This window comes from Cervus elaphus, chromosome 6, assembly GCF_910594005.1.
Source record: "Cervus elaphus chromosome 6, mCerEla1.1, whole genome shotgun sequence".
NCBI classification, from domain to species: Eukaryota; Metazoa; Chordata; class Mammalia; order Artiodactyla; family Cervidae; genus Cervus; species Cervus elaphus.
In genome coordinates, this window is record NC_057820.1 from 335388 (window position 1) to 357430 (window position 22043).

The 22043-nt window shown below is 56.9% G+C and overlaps 1 protein-coding gene across 1 annotated transcript in view; it reads right to left on the reverse strand.

Moving 5' to 3' along the window:
• Positions 1-1133: 1133 nt before the first annotated feature.
• CPLX1 (complexin 1) overlaps positions 1134-22043 on the reverse strand; it is a 41019-nt gene continuing 20109 nt past the window's right edge. Inside the window, exons 3-4 of the mRNA XM_043905912.1 lie at positions 8907-9082; positions 1134-2888 (exon numbers count right to left, since the gene is read on the reverse strand). Coding sequence (XP_043761847.1) covers positions 2691-2888; positions 8907-9082 — 374 coding nt within the window. The 3' untranslated portion in view covers positions 1134-2690. The remainder of the gene's footprint in view (positions 2889-8906; positions 9083-22043) is intronic.

The following is a 22043-nucleotide window of genomic DNA, read 5'->3' on the forward strand; positions in this document are numbered from 1 at the left end:
AGTCCCAGGAGGAAGGACCTCCACTATCCCCAGGCCCTAGAAGAGCTCTGCACATCACAGGGGCTCAGCAACCTGGAGTGAGCAAGTGCCTCTCCCAGGAGTCCTCAGGGAGAGGATTAAGGGGTCTGCCTCACCAGGCACTGGGGAAGGGCTGCCAGGGAAGGCAATTCAGGTGACCAGCACATCTGAATCATTGCTTAGGACCAAGATGAGTCCAGGCCAGGTTGGGGGAGGTGGGGGAGGAGGGTAGAGATGGGGGAATGGAGGCTAATGGTGGGGGCACTTTGGGGTGCCCCACTGAGACCAGCCATGCTGGGGATGGAGGCTTGCATATCCCAAAGCCTGAACTTGCTACAAAGGCTTCTGACCCCGTTCTGAGGTAGAGGGAAAGGGGCAGTGGGTCCAGGACGGTATTCTGGGCACAGCTGGGTGGGGGATGGGTGGGGAGGAGGACAGGGCAGGTGGGGGTGGATGGGTGGGTGGGGAGGAGGACGGGGCCGGTGGGTGGAGTGGGTGGGTGGAGTGGGGAGAGTGTGACTGGGCAGGTTTTGCTGGCAGGGGCCCGTGCATCCTCATCACCCAGCAGTGTGAGGAGGGCCACAGGCACCCTCCTCCTGGATAGAAGGCCCAGGTGTGGATGTCAAACAAGGCCACTCTGGGGACACAAGCGGCCACGGCATCTCGGGGTCAGGCTCACAGAGCCAGCAGTCCCCACAGGCACCTTGTCAGGCCTCAGCCTCTACGGATAGGACGCAGAGGCCTCTCACTGGGCCTGAGGTGTGGCCAGCATGGAAAGACGTGGGCCCGTGTCCCAGGGTGTGCAGTGCAGGAGAGGCCTGGGGTGGGGCCTGTGCTGCGGGCCGGAGACTAGGGGGCACTGAGGGACGACCCTGGCCAGGAGGACCTCAGGGAGAAAGGGTCGGATGTGTGCGTCCAGAGCGGCAGGAGCCCCTGCCTTGGCCTCAGCGAAAGGAAAAAGGTGCTCCCATCTGGCAGGGCATGGGCTCAAGCAACAGAGCCCAAAGGGAGCACCGCAGCTGGCCGGGCTCTGCCCTCCCGCCAGGGCAGCACCTCCAGCACCCCACCCCCTTCGCCTCCCAGGGAATGGACTCCAGAGGCAATGGCCAAAGACGTGAAATCACTGTGGAGTTTATTGGCTGTGATTCCATCCGGAGAGAACACAGGCAGCGGCCCCGACATGCAGGAGGAGGCGCAGGCGTCGGGACAGACGGACAGAGGACGTCCACGTCTACACTAGGCTCGGCACTGGGGCGCCCCACGCGCTGAGGATGGGATGCGGGTTTCTACCAGACGACTCCTGGTCTGCTCAGAGCTGGCTTTTTAAAGTGTGGAAACAGGCATTAAAAAAAGACATGGAACCCGGAGGGGTCCAGGCGCAGGGTGGACGGCGGGGGACAAAGGGCGCCAGGGGTCAGTATTGCCGTCTAGTCATATGGCTTCTCTAAGGAGCGGGGGAGGGCCGCGCCCCTGGCCCGCGACGCTGGACAGGATGAAAATTTATGTGAACAGAAAGGGCCCTGGGGACCCAGGTGACAAGCTTTCTGTCAAGATAAAACTCCTCACAGACAGAAGACCTCATTTACCTGAGATTCAACATATTGTGATGCAAATTAAACAAGGGGCGGGGGAGCGCTGGGAGGCCCACAGCCGCTTCGGGGGAGCCCGCTGGGCTGGCGGCTGGGATGCCCCTTCGAGGGCCTGCAGGGCTGAGGCGGCTGAGGGTCGGGGCTGGTCTTCGGGGCCACACACTCCGGCCGGCGCGCAGCGCTCGGCCCCCAGGCTCCGGACCGCCTCCGGTTCTGAGTGGAGGTGCGGGTGTTCAGAGGCTGCGGGCACCCCCACCCCCAGCAGCCTCGGAGGGACAGGAGGCGCCGGCCAGGGAAGGGGATGGGTTCGCTGGGCCCGCGGACTCTGGGGGTGGAGAGAGAGGTCAGAGAGGGTCCTCCCAAGCGTATTGCTTTGCCTCCCTTCGCGAGAACCAGCCCCGAAGCTCAGCCTTCCAGAGGCCGCGGCCGGGGGGACAGACAGGTGGATGAAGAGGGTAAGGATGCACATGGAGAGCGGTGGCGGCCAGGCCACCAAGGCAGGCAGATTCAGCAACGGGGGCGGGGCTTAGGAGGGGCCTACAGGCCGAACCCTGCTGGGGGAGCCCCAGGCGCCTGCGGCTCGTCCCCCCACCCCACCCCACCCCCGCCCCGGCTCACGACTGCACCCCCTACTATGGCTGTGCTCCTGAGTTGGGCCCGACAGGCGTCCACCAACGTGGACCCTTTCGGTGGCCCTGGCCGTGGGCCCTGCTGGGTGGGCGGTGAGGGGCGGAGCGAGAAGGGCTTCCCGGGGTCTGGGGGCGAGTCCAGTCCACCCGCTGCCTGCCGGAAGAGCAAGGGGCTGCCCCCGCCCCCCCCCCACCCCAGGTCTCCGGCACAGAAGGCAGCGGCCGTGGGGGGCCGGACGCGCCCCCCCTAGGTGGCGGGGGCGGTTCTGGGAGCGGGTGGGCTGCGAGGTGGGCGGAGGCTCCCAAGGCGCGAGGGGGCAACGGGGCGGATGGACCTAGGGCTATGGCTTATATCGGCGTGGGGGGCTGCGCTCTGCTCCCGGCGGCTCTTCGGGGGCCTCGCGGAGGGCGGGACCGGGGTGGGCGCGGGGCGGGCTGCTGTTCAGCCCTGGCGCTACTTCTTGAAAATGTCCTGCAGCGGCCCGGGCAGGTACTTGATGACCGTGTCCAGGATGCTCTCGTCCTCCTCCTCCGCCGCTTCCCCGCAGCCCGGCGGGATGGCCTTCTTGGGCCTCGTCAGGCTGCCCTCCGAGTTGGCTTCCAGGGCGGCCTGGGCCTCGGCCTCGCGCTCCTCCTTCTTCTTGATGCCGTACTGCGGGGAGGGCAGAGGGTCAGCGCGCGGGCCCCGACCCTGCCCCGCCCGGGAGGGTGCGTGGCGGGGTAAGGCCACCCTCCGGCTCGGGCCCCTCCCTCCTGCGGCCCCGCCTCCCGGGGAGGAGGGCGCGGGTGTCAGCCCTGCCCCACGCGGCCCAGATCTTCCGTCTGGTGACATGAGGCCACACTTTTATGCCAAGTATCCTCGGATGCCGCCAAGAACCCCCAGCCCTAGGAGGGGCACTCTGCATGCCCCGTGTCCCGCAGTCACTTTCAGGTGGGTGTCCTAGAACCCTACCTAGATGTGCCCTCAGCAACACCCCTGGGCACCGCCGTGCACCCCCAGTTCTGGTTTCCTGTGTATCTCTCTGTCCCCAACCCTTTCCAAAATCTCCCCTCAGATTGAAAGGAGTCCCCCCAAATTCATGTCACCTGGAACCTCAGCATGTGACCTTGTTTGGAAACAGGATCTCTGCAGATGTAATTAAGGTAAGAATAGAGAGGAGACCTCCCTGCGCTCTAAATCCAGAGCTTCTTTGTAAAAGAAAAGGATACACAGAGTAGAAAAAGAAAACAGAAAAGCTTGGGAACCACCTTGCCACCAGTCAAGGACACACACAATGCCAGAAGCCCCCAGAAACTACAAAAGAGGATTCTCAGATTCTCGCCTACAGGTTTCAGAGGGAGAACAGTCCTGCCAACATCTTGATTTGGGACTTCTAGCCTCCAGAACCAAGAAAATTAATTTCTAGGAGACTAACACCTCACCCCAAGGCCCCCAGCACCCTCAGCAGCCGTCCTGGACCAACAAAGCCCTGAAGCCTATGGTCAAGAGGACACGAGACCAGGGGAAGACTTCCTGCCTTAGGACTGGTGGGACCAGGTGGGGCCACGCTGGCCTGATGGGTTGGGGACAGAGTTCGGGACCCACCCGAGCTGGGGAGGGGGTGCCCCGTGGTTAGGTCTGAGGTCCTGGGTTACACAACATGGAATGTCCAGAAGCAGAGGCTGTGATGTTGGCGAAGAGAGAGTGCCGGGAAGCACACCGCTCAGGGCTGCTGGTCCCAGGAAGGGTCCCCAGGCCTGCTCATCTCTCCTCACCAGCTCCTCCTGAAGGAAGCAGTGGGCTGCCACTGGTGCTGATGGCAGTGGAGGGGGCACCCTGGTCCTCCAAGAAGACCCTTCGCTCTGCTTCCAGATTAGGGGGGTGGCTGTGTCCCACTCCCCAGCTTGCTCTGCACCCATCTCCTCCCTCGAGGTTGTGGGGGGCTTCAGGCAGGGGGGCAAGGGCTCTTTAGCAGAGTCTGAGAGGAGGAGTCCGGGCTCCTGGCCGCAGTGACCAGACAGCGTAGGGCCCCTGGGCACTAAGGAAGGAGGGGTAAGGGGTCTGGCCACCTTCCTCAGCAGGGGCCCTAGTGGTCTGAAGGCCCCTCTGCACCCTGGACAAGTCAGGAGCTTGGGAAGGGTCTCTGGGGTAGAGGGGAGGGCTCAGGGCAACTGACCAAGAGGGCCTCCACACTGAGCATGGACACCAGGTCAGCCCAGGGCAGAGTGCGACGAGCGAGCCAGATGGCAGCCACTCCAAGGGGCACAGCCCTCTTCCTGGGTCACCACAGAGGGCGGTGCTCTGACTCGGGGAGGGACGTGCAGGGTGGAGAGACACACCGCCAGGAATTAGGTCAGACCAGAGAAAGCCTCCCTCCAGCCAGAGGCGCAGAGCCCAGCAGTTCCCGCAGCCACAGGATGTCTGTCCCCATCCGGGGCACAGGTCTGTGTGCTGGACCCAGGAGGCCGTGGTGGCCAACGCCCCCCACACACTCAGCAGAGGTGCACACACATGCTCAGGGGGACACGTGGTGCTGGCAGAACAGGTGGGTGGCAAGGGGACACACACCCACGGCCAGGAACACATGGTAGAGTCAGGCAGGGGGTCAGGGAGGGACCTGTGTCACGGTTGTCCCCTCTAGGGTCCAGGAAGGAGACCCCAGGCCCCGAGCCAGTCGCTCCACTGAGGCTAAAACCCATTCTGAGCCTAAGCCACTCTGGGCAAACCTGAGGGCCACCTTACTCTTTGGGGTCTCTCCCAGAGCCTGGCTCTGATGTGGTCTGGCTGAGCACCTGTCTGAAAGCCCAACTCTTCCCCCAGTGCCCCCCATCCCAAACCCCTCCCTCCACCCTCCTCAACCACTGAGACGGTACCACTGAGGCCCGGAGGGAGCCCAGGCTGCCAGCGCCCTGGGCAAAGCGGTGCTCCCTAACAGTGAGAGTCAGCGATTTGCCCACAACCTGTTATTCTCAGCACAAACCTGGGGCGTGGGAGCCGGGTCGACTAGGACCCGCCAGCCCAGCGCTGGCTGGAGGGTGGTTCTGTCTCAGAGTCGCTGAACGTGGGTGGCTGGAAACACCAAACCCGGCGGTGCGGTGTAAACTTGAAAACTGGGGTGCAGACCAGGAAGCGGGGACCAGATGACACAGGTGGGCCAGTCTCCCCCGACCTGGACACGCGCAGTGCGTCATGACGTCATTACACATGCGGGGCTGCGGGGGTAGGCACCGCCCACCAGCCTGCAGAGGCGAGGAGCCCCAAATACAGAGGAGGTCCCCCAGGGAGCTGGGGCACGTGGCCTGGCCTGACCCCTCGGCCCCTGTGTGAGGGACCCCCACCCTCTTCCTTGACCACTCGTGAGGTCGGGGGTGGGGGCATGGGGCATACCACGGGGCACCCCACCCCAGACACCAGAAAGGGGCTGCAGGAAGCGGGTCTGGAGCCTGGGAGCCAGCGAGGGCCATTGGGGGAGCCACTCCTAAAGGTCAGGGGTCCCAACCTGTGGGGAGCAGGAGGGCGGGAGGGGGTCGCCTTGGAAGGCCGGGTAGAGAACGGCTCTGCAGCCATGGGGGACCAGGCAGGGCCAGGGGACGTGATGGGGGGCTTTGTCGGTGAGTAGGGAGATCCAGGCGCTGAGCTCATTGTCAGGACGTCTGGGGAGAGAGGGCAGCAGGGGCCACCACCCTGGGTGGCCGGGGCAGCCTGACCTCCCACGGCCGCGCTGTCCACCTCTGGGGTCTTGGGGGCAGGGCAGGCTCCCCTCTGTTGAACTGGAGACTCCTTGGAGGAGGTGACCAAATTCTTGGAGACCAGCACTGAGGCTGTGAGGACCTGGGGCTTTGGGGCTCTAACATCCAGAGTGCATCAGGCCCTGAGCTGCCTCCGACCTGTGAATGGGGGTGCTCACCATCAGCCTGTCTCCCCTGCACAACCCCAAGGCCCAGCCCCCACCTGTCAGACTCAGTTGCTTGTGTCGGTATGCTCCCCAACATACCACACCTTCCCTGCAGGCTGCCCCCCAGGACCAAGCCCTGGCCCCCTAGTCCGCCTAATCCTCTGACTGCAGAAGCTGTGCTTGGGCCAGTAAGGAAACTGCAGCCCCAGCCCCTGCGTGGGGTGGGGCCTGGCTCGGACCCCTGCCCCGGCAACTGAAATCAGCAGACACCATCGTGCCCCCTGGGTGGGTGAGACCACACCCAGGACGTGCCCAGGAAGGAGACCTGGGCCTGGCGGGGAGACCAGCCACTGTGGCTGATGGAGCCACGGTAGGTCTGGGGACTGCCAGGGTCCAGGAGCAACCTGGGGTCTGTGGAGGCAGTTAAGAAGCAAAGGCACTCAGCCCACCCAAGGGGGTCCCAGATGGGGGCGATGCTCGTCTGAGGAAGCAGGACCACTGGCCAAGCGACCCCCAGGGCGCCAGGCTAGGGGGCCTTGGGGCTGGCTACAGCCTTCCATGTGGTGGCCCTGAAAGCTGGGGTCCTGAGGGTGGCGGTGATGAGGGTCACCCTGCCCCCTGGCCTCCCATGGGACTGCCTTTAGGGTGGGGACACATTCCCCATTTTCACTGGGACTCACTTTGTGACTTGTAAATCCCACTCGGTTCCCTGAGCAAGAAAAGGACCCTGGAGCTAATGCCTGTTCACTCACTTATTCACTCACTCACTCGTTTGCTCGGCATACAATGGCCAAGTGCAGTCAGAGTTCCTGCCCTTCCTGCGGGGGATGGACAGTGAACAGTAAACCAGTAAAAAGTATGTGTCAGATGAAGATTGGCTTCTCAGGTGGCTCAGTGGTAAAGAATCTGCCTGCCAAAGCAGGAGGACACAGGAGACTGAGGTTGATCCCTGGGTAGGGAAGATCCCTGGAGGAGGAAAAGGCAACCCACTCTAGTATTCTTGCCTGGAGAATCCAATGGATGGAGGAGCCTAGTGGGGTCACAGAGAGTTGGATACAACTGAGTGAGCAAGCATGCACCCAGATGAAGGCAGGTGCAGAGCAAGATAAGACAGGAGAGGAGTGTGGAGGGGACAGGGAGGCAGAGCCTCAGGGAGCCCCCGAGGGGAGCAGCCAAGCAAAGGCCCTGGGGTAGTGGGAGCCCTGAGGGGCAGTGTCCCCATGCCCCTGGGGCTGGGGCCCTGGGGGAGATGGGGCCGCTGGGCGGTTTGAGGAGGGAAGGGGCAGAAGGGACTTTCTATTAAAGGCAGAATGAGTGGGGTGTCTCTACCTTCTGACCCCTCCCCGCCCATGGCTGCCTGCCTCTCTGCTGTCTGTGTGCTCTTCCTGGCTCTTCCCCAAACGACTTTGAAAGTCTTGAGGTTGGTCCTGGGGTTGAGGGTCTCATGAGCTGCTGCCCCAAGACAATCAAGTTGAACTTTCTGCCCAGAAGGGTGTCCAGTGACCAGTGATGGGACACCAGGGGGCACCCCACACCCCCATCAACATGGGGGACCCCTCATAGACCCAGAGACCTGCAGGCGCCCACTTGTATCCTCACTGCAGCTTCTGTGTCAGGCAGAGGCCCTGCAAACCAGGCAGGCGGGAGGGTCCTGGGGACTGAGCCGTCCCCCCTGCAGCCCAAGCATCTTTCCGGTCTAGGGTTGGGGACTGCTGGAAACGCCCTCTGGAGGACCCCTCCGCCTGCTCCCAGCCCTCTTCTACAGGCTTCATCCACAGTGTCTGGAAACACTTTCCCCAGGGCCCAGAGATGGGAGTGTCAGGGTTGGGGGCAGGACAGAACTGAGAGGCAGCACCCCCAAACTGAGTCCCCCCCCCCGGTCTCTGGGTGGAGGTGCCTGGCCCGTGTGGGGCCAAGAGTGGTGGGCAAGGCCCGAGACGCTGTGGACCGTGGGAGACCACGTGGCTCAGGACATCATGGGGCCCTGGGGACGGCCCTTCCTTCTCCACCTGGCCCACAGTCCGGCCCACCCTGAAGGAGGCCGGAGCAGCCGTCCCATGCCTGCCCTTCTGACCCACGAGCTGGATGGGCACCTGAGGATGGGCAGTGGACAGGCCCCTGGGGCCCCAGCTGACAGCCTCACCTGTCCACCCCTGCTCTGGCCTTGGGTCCCCGCGGGTGTATGATGCCCTGTGCACAGAGGAAGGTGCCAGAGGGTTCTGGAAAGATGGCCTCCAGCTCCCAGCCCACCCCCATCCAGCCCACACAGCCACAGACCTGCCCCCCAACACCCTGTCCTTCACCTCGGGGGTCTGAGGCCCACCTGGGTGTGGTCAGGGGTATCCTCCAGCCCACGACGACTCACCCACCTGAGGCCCACTGGGTGGGCCAGCCCCTGGCCGCCCTGCTCCTCCTCTCCAGAAGGGCCTGCCCTCCAAGTCCGTGGTGGCAATCCTGGGGGCAGCCACAGGAGCTTGTCCTGCAGAAGCCAGCACCCTAGCCCAGGATCCTAGGCGGACGGGGTCCAGCCCCTGCCGTCGGGGCCAGAAGGACTCGGGCCGCAGGGCCCCAGGCCCGGTGAGCGTGTGCAGACGTGCACGTGGGGGCGCCGGATCTCACCCGCCCACCCCCTCCCGGGGAGTCCCTCTCGAGGTCAGTTCTGCGAGCTTCGGAGGAGGGGGCCGGCGGCCCAGCCAGGCTTCACTTGGCCCTCCCTCAGGCAGCCTCCGCCCCAGCCCTTCTCCGTCCCCCGTCTGTGCAGGCGGTGCGGGGCCAGACCGCGCCGCAGCGCCCACCTTGTCGCGGATGCCCTGCCGCATGGCCTCGCGCTCCGCCTCCATCTTGGCGTACTTGGCCTTGCGCTCCTCCTCCTCTTGCCGCAAAGCCTCCTGCCGCTCCTCCTCCTTCTTGGCGGCGTCAGGGTCCTTCTCCTCATCGCCCCCAAGCATCTTGCCCATGTCCTTGGTGGCCCCTGAGCACAGGAAGGCGGGAGTCAGGCCAGGCCCACCCTCTCCTTCCCCTGCCCTGCCAGGCTCTCCGGTCCCGCAGGGCGGTGGCCCCCAGTGTGGGTCGGAGGAGGCTGTGTCTGTTCGTTGCGACTGCAGACGGTACCCGCAGGCCTCTGTGCTGCAGTTATGTGTGTGGCTGTGGCTATGTGTGTAGTTTTGTGTATGTGGTTGTTGTGTGTGTCTGCATGTAGTTGTGTGTGTGTCTGTGGATGGTTCTGTGCCTGTCTGTGGCTTTGTGTGTGTGGTTGTGTTTGTGTGTGGGGGTGGTTATGTGTGTCTATGGGTGGTTGTGTGTGTTTCTCTGGGTGGTTGTGTGTGTCTGTGCATATATTTGTGTGTCTGAGATTTTGTGTGTGTGGTTGTGTTTGTGTGTCTGTGGGTGGTTGTGTGTGTGTCTGTGGTTGTGTGTGTCTGTGAGTGGTTGTATATGTGTGTGTGTGGTTGTATGTGTCTATGGTTGTGTGTGTTTCTATGGGTGGCTGTGTGTGTGGCTTTGTGTATGTGGTTGTGTTTGTGTGCCTGTGGGCAGTTGTGTGTGTGTGTGTTTCTGTGGGTGGTTGTGTGCGTGTCCATGGTTGTGTGTGTCTGTGGTTTTGTGTGTAGTTGCATTTGTGTTCCTGTATGTGGTTGCTGTGTATGTCTGCATGTAGTTATATGTGTGTACATCTGTGGGTGGTTGTGTGTGTGGTTGTGTGCATGTCTGTATTTGTATGTATGTGTCTGGTTTTGTGTGTGTGATTGTGTTTGTGTGTCTGTGGGTGATTGTGGTTGTGTGTGGGGTGGTTGTGTGTGTCTGTGGGTGTGTGTGATAGTGTTTGTGTGCCTATGGGTGGTTGTGTGTTCCTGTGTGTGGTTATGTGTGTGTGTCTGTGTGTGGTTGTGTGTGTGTGGGTGGCAGTGTGTATGCACGATTGTGTTTGTGTGCCTGTGTGTGGTTGTGTGTGTGGTGTGTTTGAGTGTGGTTGCATGTGTGGTGTGTCTCTGTGGTGTGTCTCTGTGTGGTTGTGTGTGTGTCTGTTGGTGGCTGTGTGTGTGTCTGTGCGGTTGTATGGCATGTGTGTTGTCTGGGTCCCGGGTGCAGCAGGGGCTCAGCCTCTGTTGGCTGGTAGGGTGGCTGAGTGTGTGGCTGTGTGGCGGGGCGGGGGCGGCTCTGGTCCAGAACTGCTGGCGGGGGCGTGTGGCAGCCCCAAGGCCCTAATTTGTCTGCCTCGCCAGCCACCACTTTGCTCACGGGCGCCTGATTCACAGGCAACAACAAACACCTCCTCGGATGCCCCTGTGGCTCAGCCCCGGGACAGACGTGTAATCACAGCTGCAGCCCCCGATGCAGGGGCACCGCGGGGAGAGGGCATAGTGGTCAGCGCTGCGGGTCAGCCACTCTCAGGCCAGGCTGCTGGCCCTGCACACTTCACGCCGCCAGCAGGAGCGAGCCCCATGTGCTCCCTGGGAACCAGCCCGCATTCTGAGGGGCCCGTGGCCCAGGTTGTCTGGTCTCTGCCGGGCCCACTCTGTCCTCTCATCCTGGGATGGCCCCTCCCAGGCGCAGCTGGAGGCTGGCTTAGTCCACACCCTGGGAATGGTCTGACTCCGCCCCCCCCCTCATAGGCAGAGGTGCCCCCGACCCCGGCCCTGTCCCACCCTCTCCAATTCAGTCCCGGTGTCCCGAAGCTCCCGGGCACTGTCCTGGGTGCGGAGGCTCCTGTTCTGCTCCCAGGCTGCACAGGTCCATGCAGTTTGGAACCGGGAGAGACTCTGGCCTGCGGACACCCGCAGGTCTCCACCTCCGCCCCCCATGGGCAGAAGGAGCCTGGTGGTAGGAAGGGGGCAGCAGCCCATTGAGTGCTCTTAGCTGAAATCTAGATGTCTGTGGGGCTGGCCTTCCCAGCTGCTGAGACTACTGCCAGATCATGGGGTCACTGTGGGGGCAGGGAGCCCGCCCGGCTGGGCTCGGCCAATGGCATAGCTCCAGATGAGGACAGAAACCAGGAGCCTCACGTCAGTTTCCTCCCACGTCTGCAAAATTCTGCAAAGGAGACTGTCAGCCGGTGGCTGAAGGGAAACTGGGTCAGGAGCAGAGCTGCAGACTCGCTGTTCTCGGCTCCTAGGACAGGCGGCCGGGTTCTCTCTGCCTCGAGGTCTGTTGTCCCGGCCGGCAGTGCTGGTGGGGGTAGTGGGGAGGGGCTGGGCAGGAGAGCCCCGACCCCTGAGCAGCTGCAACCTTCCCAGCCTCCCTGGCAGAGGGGCCACCTACAGCATTGTTGGGCAGCCTTTACACAAATCTCCCCTCTTGACCAAGCTCATTCACACTAAAGTGAGAGTGACTGATAGCTCGCTCTCCTGCGTGGAGAGGACTGGCATCGAGGGCAGAGGTATGTGAACAGTCTCGTCTGCATCTCTCTTCTGATGGAAAGTGCATGGAGGCTGGGGTGGGGGCTGGAGGGGCCACGCCGACTGGGTGATTTGGGTCCCCAAACCGGCTCCTCCAATGCACCATGTGCACTCTAGGCCGAGTGATCACACAGGCATCTACTGAGCACCAGCTATGTGCTGAGCTCTGCGCACCAGGTGGACTGGCCTTGCCCCCACTGGAGCTCTGGGCTGGCCCGCCCCACCTGCCTGGGAGTCAGAGAAGGCTCAGGGGAGCCACTCCAGCAAATCAAGGGTGCTCCGGGAGGCTGGTGGCCTCTCCCAGGCCAGGGGCAGGAGACCAGAGGTCACCCCACCATGGTGAGACGGCACTAGCACCGATGCCAGGCCTTCCCTGTGCTCTCTGCCCGTGGCCCCGATCCTGCCTCCACGCGGCGCCCCCACGCCACCTTCATAGCGTTTGCAGGTGAGCTGTCCCACGCGGTCGCACTCAAGGCCCAAACGGACAGCTGCAGCCCAAGCCTCCCGAATCCAGGACTTGTTGGCCACATGAGGGGTGCAGGAGCTGACGCCACCCATCCCTCACTCTTGTCTGAGCCTCTGTTGCCTGGGTGACTCAGCAGGGGAGTGCCAGGGCAGGAGCCGATCCCACCCCCCCCGACAGTCAGGGAAAGCCCCCAGGGACGGCTTCAGTGCAGGATGAGGCACGGGCACTTTTCTCCCCTGGAGCAGGTCCCATACTTGGGCGGGCAGGTTGTGCACAAACCCAACAACGAGAGCGAGCTTTCTAGAACAGTGCTCACAAAGGCCCTGTCCAGGAGACACCTCGAGGGAGAAGCAGGAGGAGGTGGGATGCTCTGCCCAGTGGCCCATGTCAGGGGGCACAGCACGGTGCTACAGGGGAAGGGGGCCAAGTGATCCGAGTGGACAAGCCACCTGCAGACACAGACTCACAGACGTGGGACCTGCACACGTTGTCAGTGACAGAGGGCCTCAGAGCCCTGAGAAAAGAGCCCTGGTTCCCGGGGTAAATGAGCTCCTTTGGGGAAGCATGAACCTGGATTCACATAACACCACAAATTTTTATTAGTTATCAGTCTGAATATCAACCCAAAATAAAAGTGGGCAAAGATAAACAGCCCTCCCCACCCTCAATCAGTTTTGTAATCCCACACAGCATGCGTCATTACCTGAAGTGGCCTGGTACGCTTTTTGGCTTCTTTATTGTCAGCCTCTGCCAACAGAAGGTCGGTGCCAGGAGAGAAGGGATCCTGACCAGCGCTGGGCTGTCCTCCCTATGACTGGAACAGTGCCAGACACAAGGCAGGCACTCACTGAATACTTGGCAAATAATGAGTTTTAAACATTTAACAGCTATGCATCATGTACTCAGCCACAAACAAAACCTTAGCAAACCCTTCGGCTAACATCATGGTCCATGTGAAATACTGAATCCTTGCCTCAGCTCACTAATAAGCAAAGGACATTACAGTCCCCTTGTACTGGAGGGCTTGGCCGTTGGACTAAGACAAGAAAAGACACAGAGGCATAAAGATCGAGAAGGAAGAAGTAAAACTGTCTTTGTTAACAAATAACATATGATCTGTGTAGAAAAAGTTGAAGGAGTCTGCAAAACCATGCTAGAACGAAAAGGTGGTTCTAGCAAACTCACAAAATTAATAAACAACAAACAAAGGGTTGCTATGTATTAGCAGCTAACAAGTGGGAAATGAAGTTTGAAAAACAATTCCATTAGCAATACTGAGAGAAATATAAAATATCTATGACTATATTTTTAATAGGTGTGGAAGCCTGTCTTACCTAAGACTATAGAACTGTTGAGAGAAATTTTAAAAGACCTAAATGAATAGGGAGAGACACCATGTTCATGGGCTCAGCATCACTATGAGGTCAGTTTTCCCTGGATTGATCTATGGATTCAGTGCAATCCCAAACAAAATGCAAATAGGCTTTTTGAGCAAATCTACCAGCTGATTCTAAACTTTATATGGAAATGGCAAAAGACCTAGAATAGGCAAAACAGTTTTGCAAAAGAACAACTTTAGAGGACCCACCTTCCTGTTTCCAAGGTCTACTGTAATGAAGAAAGTGTGATATTGACAGGAGACTGAACGTGTGGACCCATGGAACAGGATAAATGGTCCAGAAATAAACCCACTTGTGTATGTTCGAGTGAGTTTCTGACAAAGCCACAAAGATAACTCAGTGAAGAAAGGCCAGTCTTTGCAAAAGCAGCGCTGAAACAACGAGGTATTCCTTTGCAAACAAGCAAACATACAAATGTCTGCTGTAAACTCACGCCTTATATAAAGCTCAGTAATAGACCTAGTGGAAAAGATAAAAATATAAAATTTCAAGAAGAAAGCATAAGAGAAAAATCTTTGTGACTTTGCTTAGGCAGAAATTTCTTACGTAAGTGACAAAAAAGCATGAGGCTTAAAAGAAAAAATTGATAGATTGGACTTCATCGACAAAAAACTTTTGTTCATAAGACACTGTTAAAAAAAAGAAAAAAGGCAAGGCCGAGAGAATATGTTTGCAGACCATTGGTCTGATAAAGCCTTATACCCAGTAAAGAACTCTTACAATCCAAGGATAAGAACACAGACCACCTGATTTTAAAAACAGACAACAGATCTGAGTAGACACTTTACCAGAGAAGAGGTGCAGATGGCAAGTAAGCACCTGAAAAGATGTGCTCTACAAAGAGCTGACCAACAGGGTGCAAACTGAACTCAGGGGTGAGACCTCCAGGCACCCACTGAAGTGTCCTGGACTGAAGACGGCAGGTGCCGGGAGGCCGGGGAGGAACCGGGACCCTAGCCCGGCACCGCTGGGGTGCTGCTGGCACGGCAGCTGGAAGACAGCCTGGCTGTTTCCTACAATGAAACGCGCGTCGCCCACGTGACCCAGCAATCCCACTCCTTGGAGTTTGCCCAGAGAAGCAGAGACGCAGGCTCACATGCGTGTGCGGCCTGATCTGCATGAGCCCAGACAAGAGGCCCCTCAACACCTGTCAGCAGGTGAATGGACGTGGAGGCCAGGCCGTCCGTCCAGGGACACTGAGGTTCTTGGCCACATGGAGGAATCTCACAACCTTTATGGAGTACGAACAGCCAGGCACAAGTTATATGATTTCATTTATATAAACAGAAGTGTGAATTGGTATATGGTGACCACAAGTGCGTCAGGGGTTCCTGGGCCCAGGGCTGGGGTGCGGACTGCAAAGGACCACGCCATAGTCAGAACCCAGGGGACCACGCAGTCCCGGGCAGTACTCAGCGTCAACCACGTCACAACGAAACTGAGGTAAAACTCTGACAAATGACCAATGGGAGCTGGTACACAGGCCATCTCCCCCAACCATCACCCGGTCAGATTACAAACACTAAAAGGATGACCAGACCCATAACTTTGTAAATTTGAGTTTTAGAAATATGTACTTAGTTAACATTTAAGTTGAAGAGGAAATAAAAACTGAAATTGTAAAAACTCTTAAAAAGCAAAGAAAAATAAGCATTTTCTGTCTAAACTTAGGATCCATGGCTAAAACTGTTGTGGAGGAAAAACTATAGCCTTTAATTTTAAAGACGAAAAGAGAAAGTTTAGGGACTTCATTATTACCTTTAAATAATTAAAACAATAAACAACCCAAAATAAGGCAAAGAGGATTAATAAAAACAATAGCTGTAACTACAGAAGAAAATGAACAAGGTGAGTGGATAAACCTGCTCCCATGAAATCAGCAGCATGGACACAGGCCTCCTGTAAATGGTCAGCATTGTTTTGAAGGGTTGACCAAGTCTCAGAGAAGATAAACCAAGAAGTACTGCACTATAAAAAGAGATGGAATTCTCTCTCTCTTCACACCCATCTCTTTTGCCAGTGATGTGATCACGTAAGTAAGTAATGCTCAGTCGTGCCTGACTCTGTGCGACCCCATGAACTGCAGCCCACCAAGCTCCTCTGTCCATGAAATTTTCCAAGCAAGGATACTGGAGCGGGTTGCCATTTCCTTCTCCAGGGGATCTTCCTAACCCAGGGATCGAACCCAGGTCTCCTGCACTGCAGGCAGATTCTTTGCCAACTGGGCTACAAGGGAAGGCCAAAGAAACTCATGACAGGCCAGTGAAAACCCACCAAAACTAATCATGGAAAGTGGTAGAATGGTAAGTGCAATATTTATGGATAAAAATTAATTTAAAACTTCACCTCATACTATCAGAAACAAGCTAGAAACATCAGTGGAGACAGTGGTCTACTTACAGTAATTATATAAACATAAAAAACACTCAGGAATATGTTTAACAGAGAACTCTATGGTGGGCTTCCCTGGTGGATAAGAACCCACCTGCCAACGCAGGAGACACAGGTTTGATCCCCGATCCTGGAAGATCCCACAGGCCACAAAGCGAGTAAGCCCGAGAGCCGCCGCGGGAGCCGCCGCGAGAGCCGCCCGGGGAGCCGCCGCGGGAGCCGCCACGGGGGCCGCCAGGGGAGCCGCCGCGGGAGCCGCCACGGGGGCCGCCAGGGGAGCCGCCTGGGGAGCCGCCACGGGGGCCGCCATGAGAGCCGCCACGGGGGCCGCCAGAGAGCGGCCATGAGAGCCGCCACGGGGGCCGCCAGGGGAGCCGCCTGGGGAGCCGCCCCGGGAGCCGCCATGAGAGCCGCCACGGGGGCCGCCAGAGAGCGGCCATGAGAGTCGCCACGGGGGCCGCCGCGGAAGCCGCCACGAGAAGCCCGTGTGCTGCAGTGACGAGGAGCCCCCACTTGCCACAGCTAGAGAAGCCCATACCGCAAAGGAGACCCAGCCCAGCCAAAGACAAACAAATAAAGATAAAAAGCGAAGGAAATCTGTGACTCCTTCACCTCCCTAAAGGTAACGGCTCGGCACAGACACCCAAGACCCCGGGGGCCCCAGGGAAGGCACGTCGGGAAGGGCCGGCTCCTCCCAAGTCAGCGTGGGACCATGTGCAGCCTGCTCACACTGCCACGAAAACTCCACAGTCTTCCTGCCTTGGTGGTCTGCATGAAGTTAAGCACCATGCAGCAGATCGTACCTCAGAGGAGAGCCGATTCAGGTCCCTTTAGGATGGAAACTGTCTCTGCTGTGGTCCCGGAGACAGCAAGGAGGTCACTGACTAGAGACCCTTTAAGTGGAGAGCCCAGGAACGGGCCCCAGGGTCTTCGAGAGGTGTGCTCCTGGTGGCGCAGGCGACAGGCACACTCTTAAGCCCCTTCAGAGCATGCCCGCCCATCCACCCGCTGGCCTCCTCCTACCTCCTCCCAACAAGCCGCACCCCTCCTTGGGGAGCCACTACCTGTGGCTGCTGACTGGCCGGTTTGTTTTGGCCGTGGCCCTGGCAGACAGCGGGACACAAGGCTCCATCTCGGGCGAACGGCCATGCAGGCCTGGTGCCTCATGTCAGGGGTCCCAGGGACCCATGAGCAGGAGGAGCCCCACACAGTATGAGGGCCCGGTGCAGACAAGGAGAAAAAGGCCTATGTGTGGGTTTAGACACTTCTTCATTGATTGTCTAAAGATAGAAAAAGAAGGGCAGGTTACAAACGAGGTTCACACCAAACCAAAATCCTCAACAAACAAACAAACAAAAACCAGCCCATGTTTCTTCCAGACTCTCATGGAATATTCACCAAGGGCAGCTGAATGTTCATCCACACCACAATGAGCAACCACCTCACGCGATTGGAGTGGCCGTTATTTAAAACACACACCAAACCCAAACTGTCCCAGGAAGCAGCAAGCGTTGACCAGGACCTGGAGCACCTGGGACCCTGAGCACTGTCGGCGGGGGCTTAAAGTGGAGCAGCTGCTGGAGAGCAGTGCGGCGCTTCCTCAGAGATTAAACTCAGAACTGCCACAGGGTGAAGCAAAGCCACTTCTGGGTATAAACCCAGAAGAGCTGAAGGCAGGAGATGCACACGCCCCGTGCTCACAGCAGCAGCGTCACAGCAAGCAAAGGTAGACACGGCGCAGCGCCCATCTGCAGGTGAGGGGCAAACTCAACGAGGTCCATCCGCACAGTGGACGCTGTTCACCCCTAAACAGGGATGAGATTCCGCCACACGCTACAGCGCGACACGCCTTAAAGAGATCCTGCTGAAGGAAATATACCAGATACAAAAGAACAAACACGCCTGATTGCACTAAGGGCCCTAAAGCAGACAAAACCACAGAGACAGAAAGGAAAAGGAGGTGCAGGGGGCTGGGGGACTGGGCATCAGTGTTTAATGAGGACAGAGTTCAGTTTGGGAAGACGGAGAAGTTCTGGAGTGGGTGGCAGTGATGGCTGCACGGCAATGGGAATGTAGTTGATGCCACTGAAGTGTGCACTTAAGAATAGCTAAAATGGCAGATTTTATGTGGTGTATGTTTTACCACGATAAAAAAAGAGAAGTATAAATTTAAATTGATTCATAATACCACATCTCAAAAGGAATATTCAGGCTGCAGAGGCAACCTGAACACAATTTCAGTGTATTAACAGGAATGACGCCGAGCGTCTGAAGGCCTCAGGCAAACAGCAGGAGCAGCAGGGAACCTGGGAGCAGGCCCCCCCCAACCCTGCAGACCCCCCCACCCTGCAAACCCGTGCTCTCAGAGCCGCCCCTGACGCACACGCGTGTCTCGCTAACACGCAAGCTCAGGTGATGTCACAGCCACTGTGTTCTGAGAGCTGGAATGTGAGGTGGGGTCTAGTGAGACCCATGGGGCAGCCCCCTGCACCCACCCCTGGACTGCGGCTGAGGGGCAGGCATTCGACAGCAAGGGCCATCCTGAGGACACAGAGCTTCAGACACGGGTGTGGCCATGGCCGGACGGGCTGCCGGGAGTGAGGGGGCGGGGAAAGGGCAGAGACCTGCGAACTCGGGACCAACGAGGGAGAAAGGCTGCAGGTGGGAGGACATTAGAACAGTCAGATGATACCTTTACCCTCTATGCCCACACACGTGAAAACCTGAATGAAGTAGTTTTTTCAAGAAAGGTCAAAATCTGAGAACCATGTCTAAGAATTCACAGATGGATTCTTTCAGTCAAGAAGCAGATCATTCCGATGATATTTGGACTGTTCTTGGAAGGGAAAAAAAAAAAAAAAAAGAGGGAAATCCTCCTGGTTATTTTTGTGAAATCGCACGAGAACGACGCCAAGAAAAGTCCCCGAGTGGGGCCGGGCTCCCACACGAACAGCTAAGAGACAGGAGGCAAGCTTGGCACTTCTCACAGAATTCTGCAGGAAGGGTTCATCCTGGGGAATAAAAGGTGGTCCATCACTTCTCACAGAATTCTGCAGGAAGGGTTCATCTTGGGGAATAAAAGGTGGTCCAATCAGTGTCGGTATGTGTGGATGCTGTCCAGACCCCCTGTGCTAACAGAGCAGCAGGGATCTCGGGCTGTTCCCAGGGCCCCCCACCCCAGACCTGGGGTCCTGGCACCACCCTGCCTGGGCTGAAGGGCCTCCTCTCTGCAGCCGCGAGGACACGGGAAGGAAGCTCCTGCTATGCCCAGCACTGCCAGCTCCCCGGGCCTGCCCAGAGCCCAGCCTCAGGTGCCCCAGTCCACACGAGTGCCATCCCAGTGGCACAGCCGGTTTTAGAACAGCTTAATGGAAGTGCAGTGGGCATACTCTAAACCGTGAAATCTGACAAACACATCCACGAACCCATCACACAGGATACAATACACGTCCAGCCCCCCAGTTTCCTGGTGGCCCGGTGTAAGTCTTCCCACCAAACCACCCACTGACGAGCAGACCACTGACTCCTCCCTGTGCCCGCCCTTCCCCGCATGCCCCCCAGGCCCGCAGAGAGGCGGCCACAGGGCAGGCAGCATCGCAGAGGGGGCGGGCCATCATGGGGACACTGTGCTGCCCACCCACCCTTTCTCGTCCTTCAGGGCTGAGAGGATGAGCACCAAGGGTGTGTCCCGTCATCAGGTGATGGACACAGGGTTGCCTCCATTTGGTCTTTGTGGCTAAAGCCACACGGACAGGTCTCTGTGGGCGCCTGCACGCTCACGTCTCGTGAATGGACACCCAGGAGTGGACACTGAGTTGTATGGCAAATGGAGTTCTGCTTTTCAGGAACTGCAAACTGTTTTCCAAAGCAGTTGTATCATGTCACAAGCCCACCAGTGTGTCCGAGGGCTCCCTCTTCTCTGCATGCCTACCAACACGGCTCCCACCTGTCCCTGCGGTTCCAACCATCCCAGGGGCCGTGACGCGGCTGCTGCGTTTCCCTCCTGACCACAGACGTGAGCACCTTCTCATGCGCTTGTACCTTATTTGGTGGAATCCTTATTGAAACCACTTGCATACTTTCAAAAATAAACTTTCCATTTTGGAACAAACTTAGACTTATAGAAAAATTATGAAGGCAGCACACAGAGTTCCCATATGCCCCCCACAACAGGAGACAATGGCTTCCTTTACTGTTAACATGTGACATTAGACTGGCCCACCTGCCACAATCGATAAACTGATTAACTGAGAATCGATTAACTGATTTCTGAGGTGACCACCTGAGGTCCACTTTCTGGGCCAGGACCCCGTCCAGGGACCGTATACAATAGTCATCATGTCCCCTTAGGCACCTCTAGGCTGTGTTGCTGTTCAGTTGCTCAGTCGTGTCCGACTCTGCGACCCTGTGTCCTACAGCACGCCAGGCTCCCCTGTCCTCCAGCATCTCCCAGAGTGTGTGCAAACTCATGTCCATTGCATCAGTGATGCCATCCAACCATCCCATCCTCTGTCATCCCCTTCTCCTCCCACCTTCAATCTTTCCCAGCATCAGGGTCTTTTCTAATGAGTCAGTTCTTCCCATCAGGTGGCCAAAGTATTGGAGTTTCAGCTTCAGCGTCAGTCCTTCCAATGCATATTCAGGACTGATTTCCTTTAGGATGGACCGGTTGGATCTCCTTACTGTCCAAGGGTCTCTTGAGTCTTCTCCAACACCACAGTTCAAAAGGATCAGTTCTTTGGCACTCAACCTTCATTATGGTCCAACTCTCACATTCATACATGACTACTGGAAAAAGCATAGCTTTGACTAGATGGACCTTTGTAGGCAAAGTAATGTCTCTGCTTTTTAATACACTGTGTGTCATAGCTTTTCTTCCAAGGAGCAAGAGTCTTTTAATTTCATGGCTGCAGTCATCGTCTGCAGTGATTTTGGAGCCCAAGAAAAGAAAGTCTCTCACTTTTTCCATTGTTTCCCCATCTATTTGCCATGGGACTGGATGGAACTGCATGCCATGATCTTAGTTTTTTGAATGTTTAAGACAGCTTTTTCTCTCTCCTCTTTAACCCTCACCAAGAGGCTCTTTAGTTCCTCTTCGCTTTCTACCATAAGGGTGGTGTATCTGTATATCTGAGGTTGTTGATATTTCTCCCAGAAATCTTGACTCCAGCTTGTGATTCCTCTAGCCTGGCAATTGTATGATGTACTCTGTATAGAAGTTAAATAAGCAGGGTAACAATATACAGCCATGACATAGTCCTTTCCCAATTTTGAACTGGTCCATTGTGCCAGCCAGTTCTAACTGTGTTTCTTGATGTACATGCAGGTTTCTCAGGAGACAGGTACGGTGGTCTGATGTTTCATCTCTTTAAGAATTTTCCACAGTTTGTTGGGATCCACACAGTCAAAGGCTTTAGCACAATCAATGAAGCAGAAGCAGGTGTTTGGGGAATTCCTTTGCTTTCTCCATGATCCAATAAATGTTGGCAATTTGATGTCTGGTTCCTCTGCTTTTTCTCAATCCAGCTTGAACATCTGGAAGTTCTCAGTTCACATATTGCTGAAGCCTAACTTGAAGGATTTTGATAATTACTTTGCTAGCATGTGAAATAAGTACAATTGTACAGTAGTTTGAACATTCTTTGGCATTGCATTTCTTTGGGATTGGAATGAAAACTGACCTTTTCCAGTCCTGTGGCCACTGCTGAGTGTTCCAAATTTGCTGACATAATGAGTGCAGCACTTTCACAGCATCATCTTTTAGGATTTGAAATAGCTCAGCTGGAATTTCATCACCTCCACTAGCTTTGTTTGTAGTGATGATTCCTAAGGCCCACTTGACTTCACATTCCAAGATGTCTGGCTCTCAGCAAGTGACCACACTATCATGGTTATCCTGTGATTAAGACTTTTCTTGTATATTTCTTACCACCTCTTCTTAATCTCTCCTGCTTCCATTAGGTCCTTACTGTTTCCGTCCTTTATTGTGACCATCCTTGTATGGAATGTTTCCTTGATATCTTCAATTTTCCCAAAGAGCTATCTAGTCTTTCCCATTCTATTTTATTCCTCTATTTCTTTGCATTGTTTATTCAAGAAGGCTTTCTTATCTCATCTTGCTATTCCCTGGAATTCTGTATTCAGATGAATATATCTTTGCTTTCCTCCTTTGCCTTTCATTTCTCTTCTTTTCTCAGCTATTTATAAGTCCTCCTCAGACAACCACTTTGCCTTCTTTCATTCTTTCTCTTTGGGATGGTTTTGGCCCTGTAACACTGT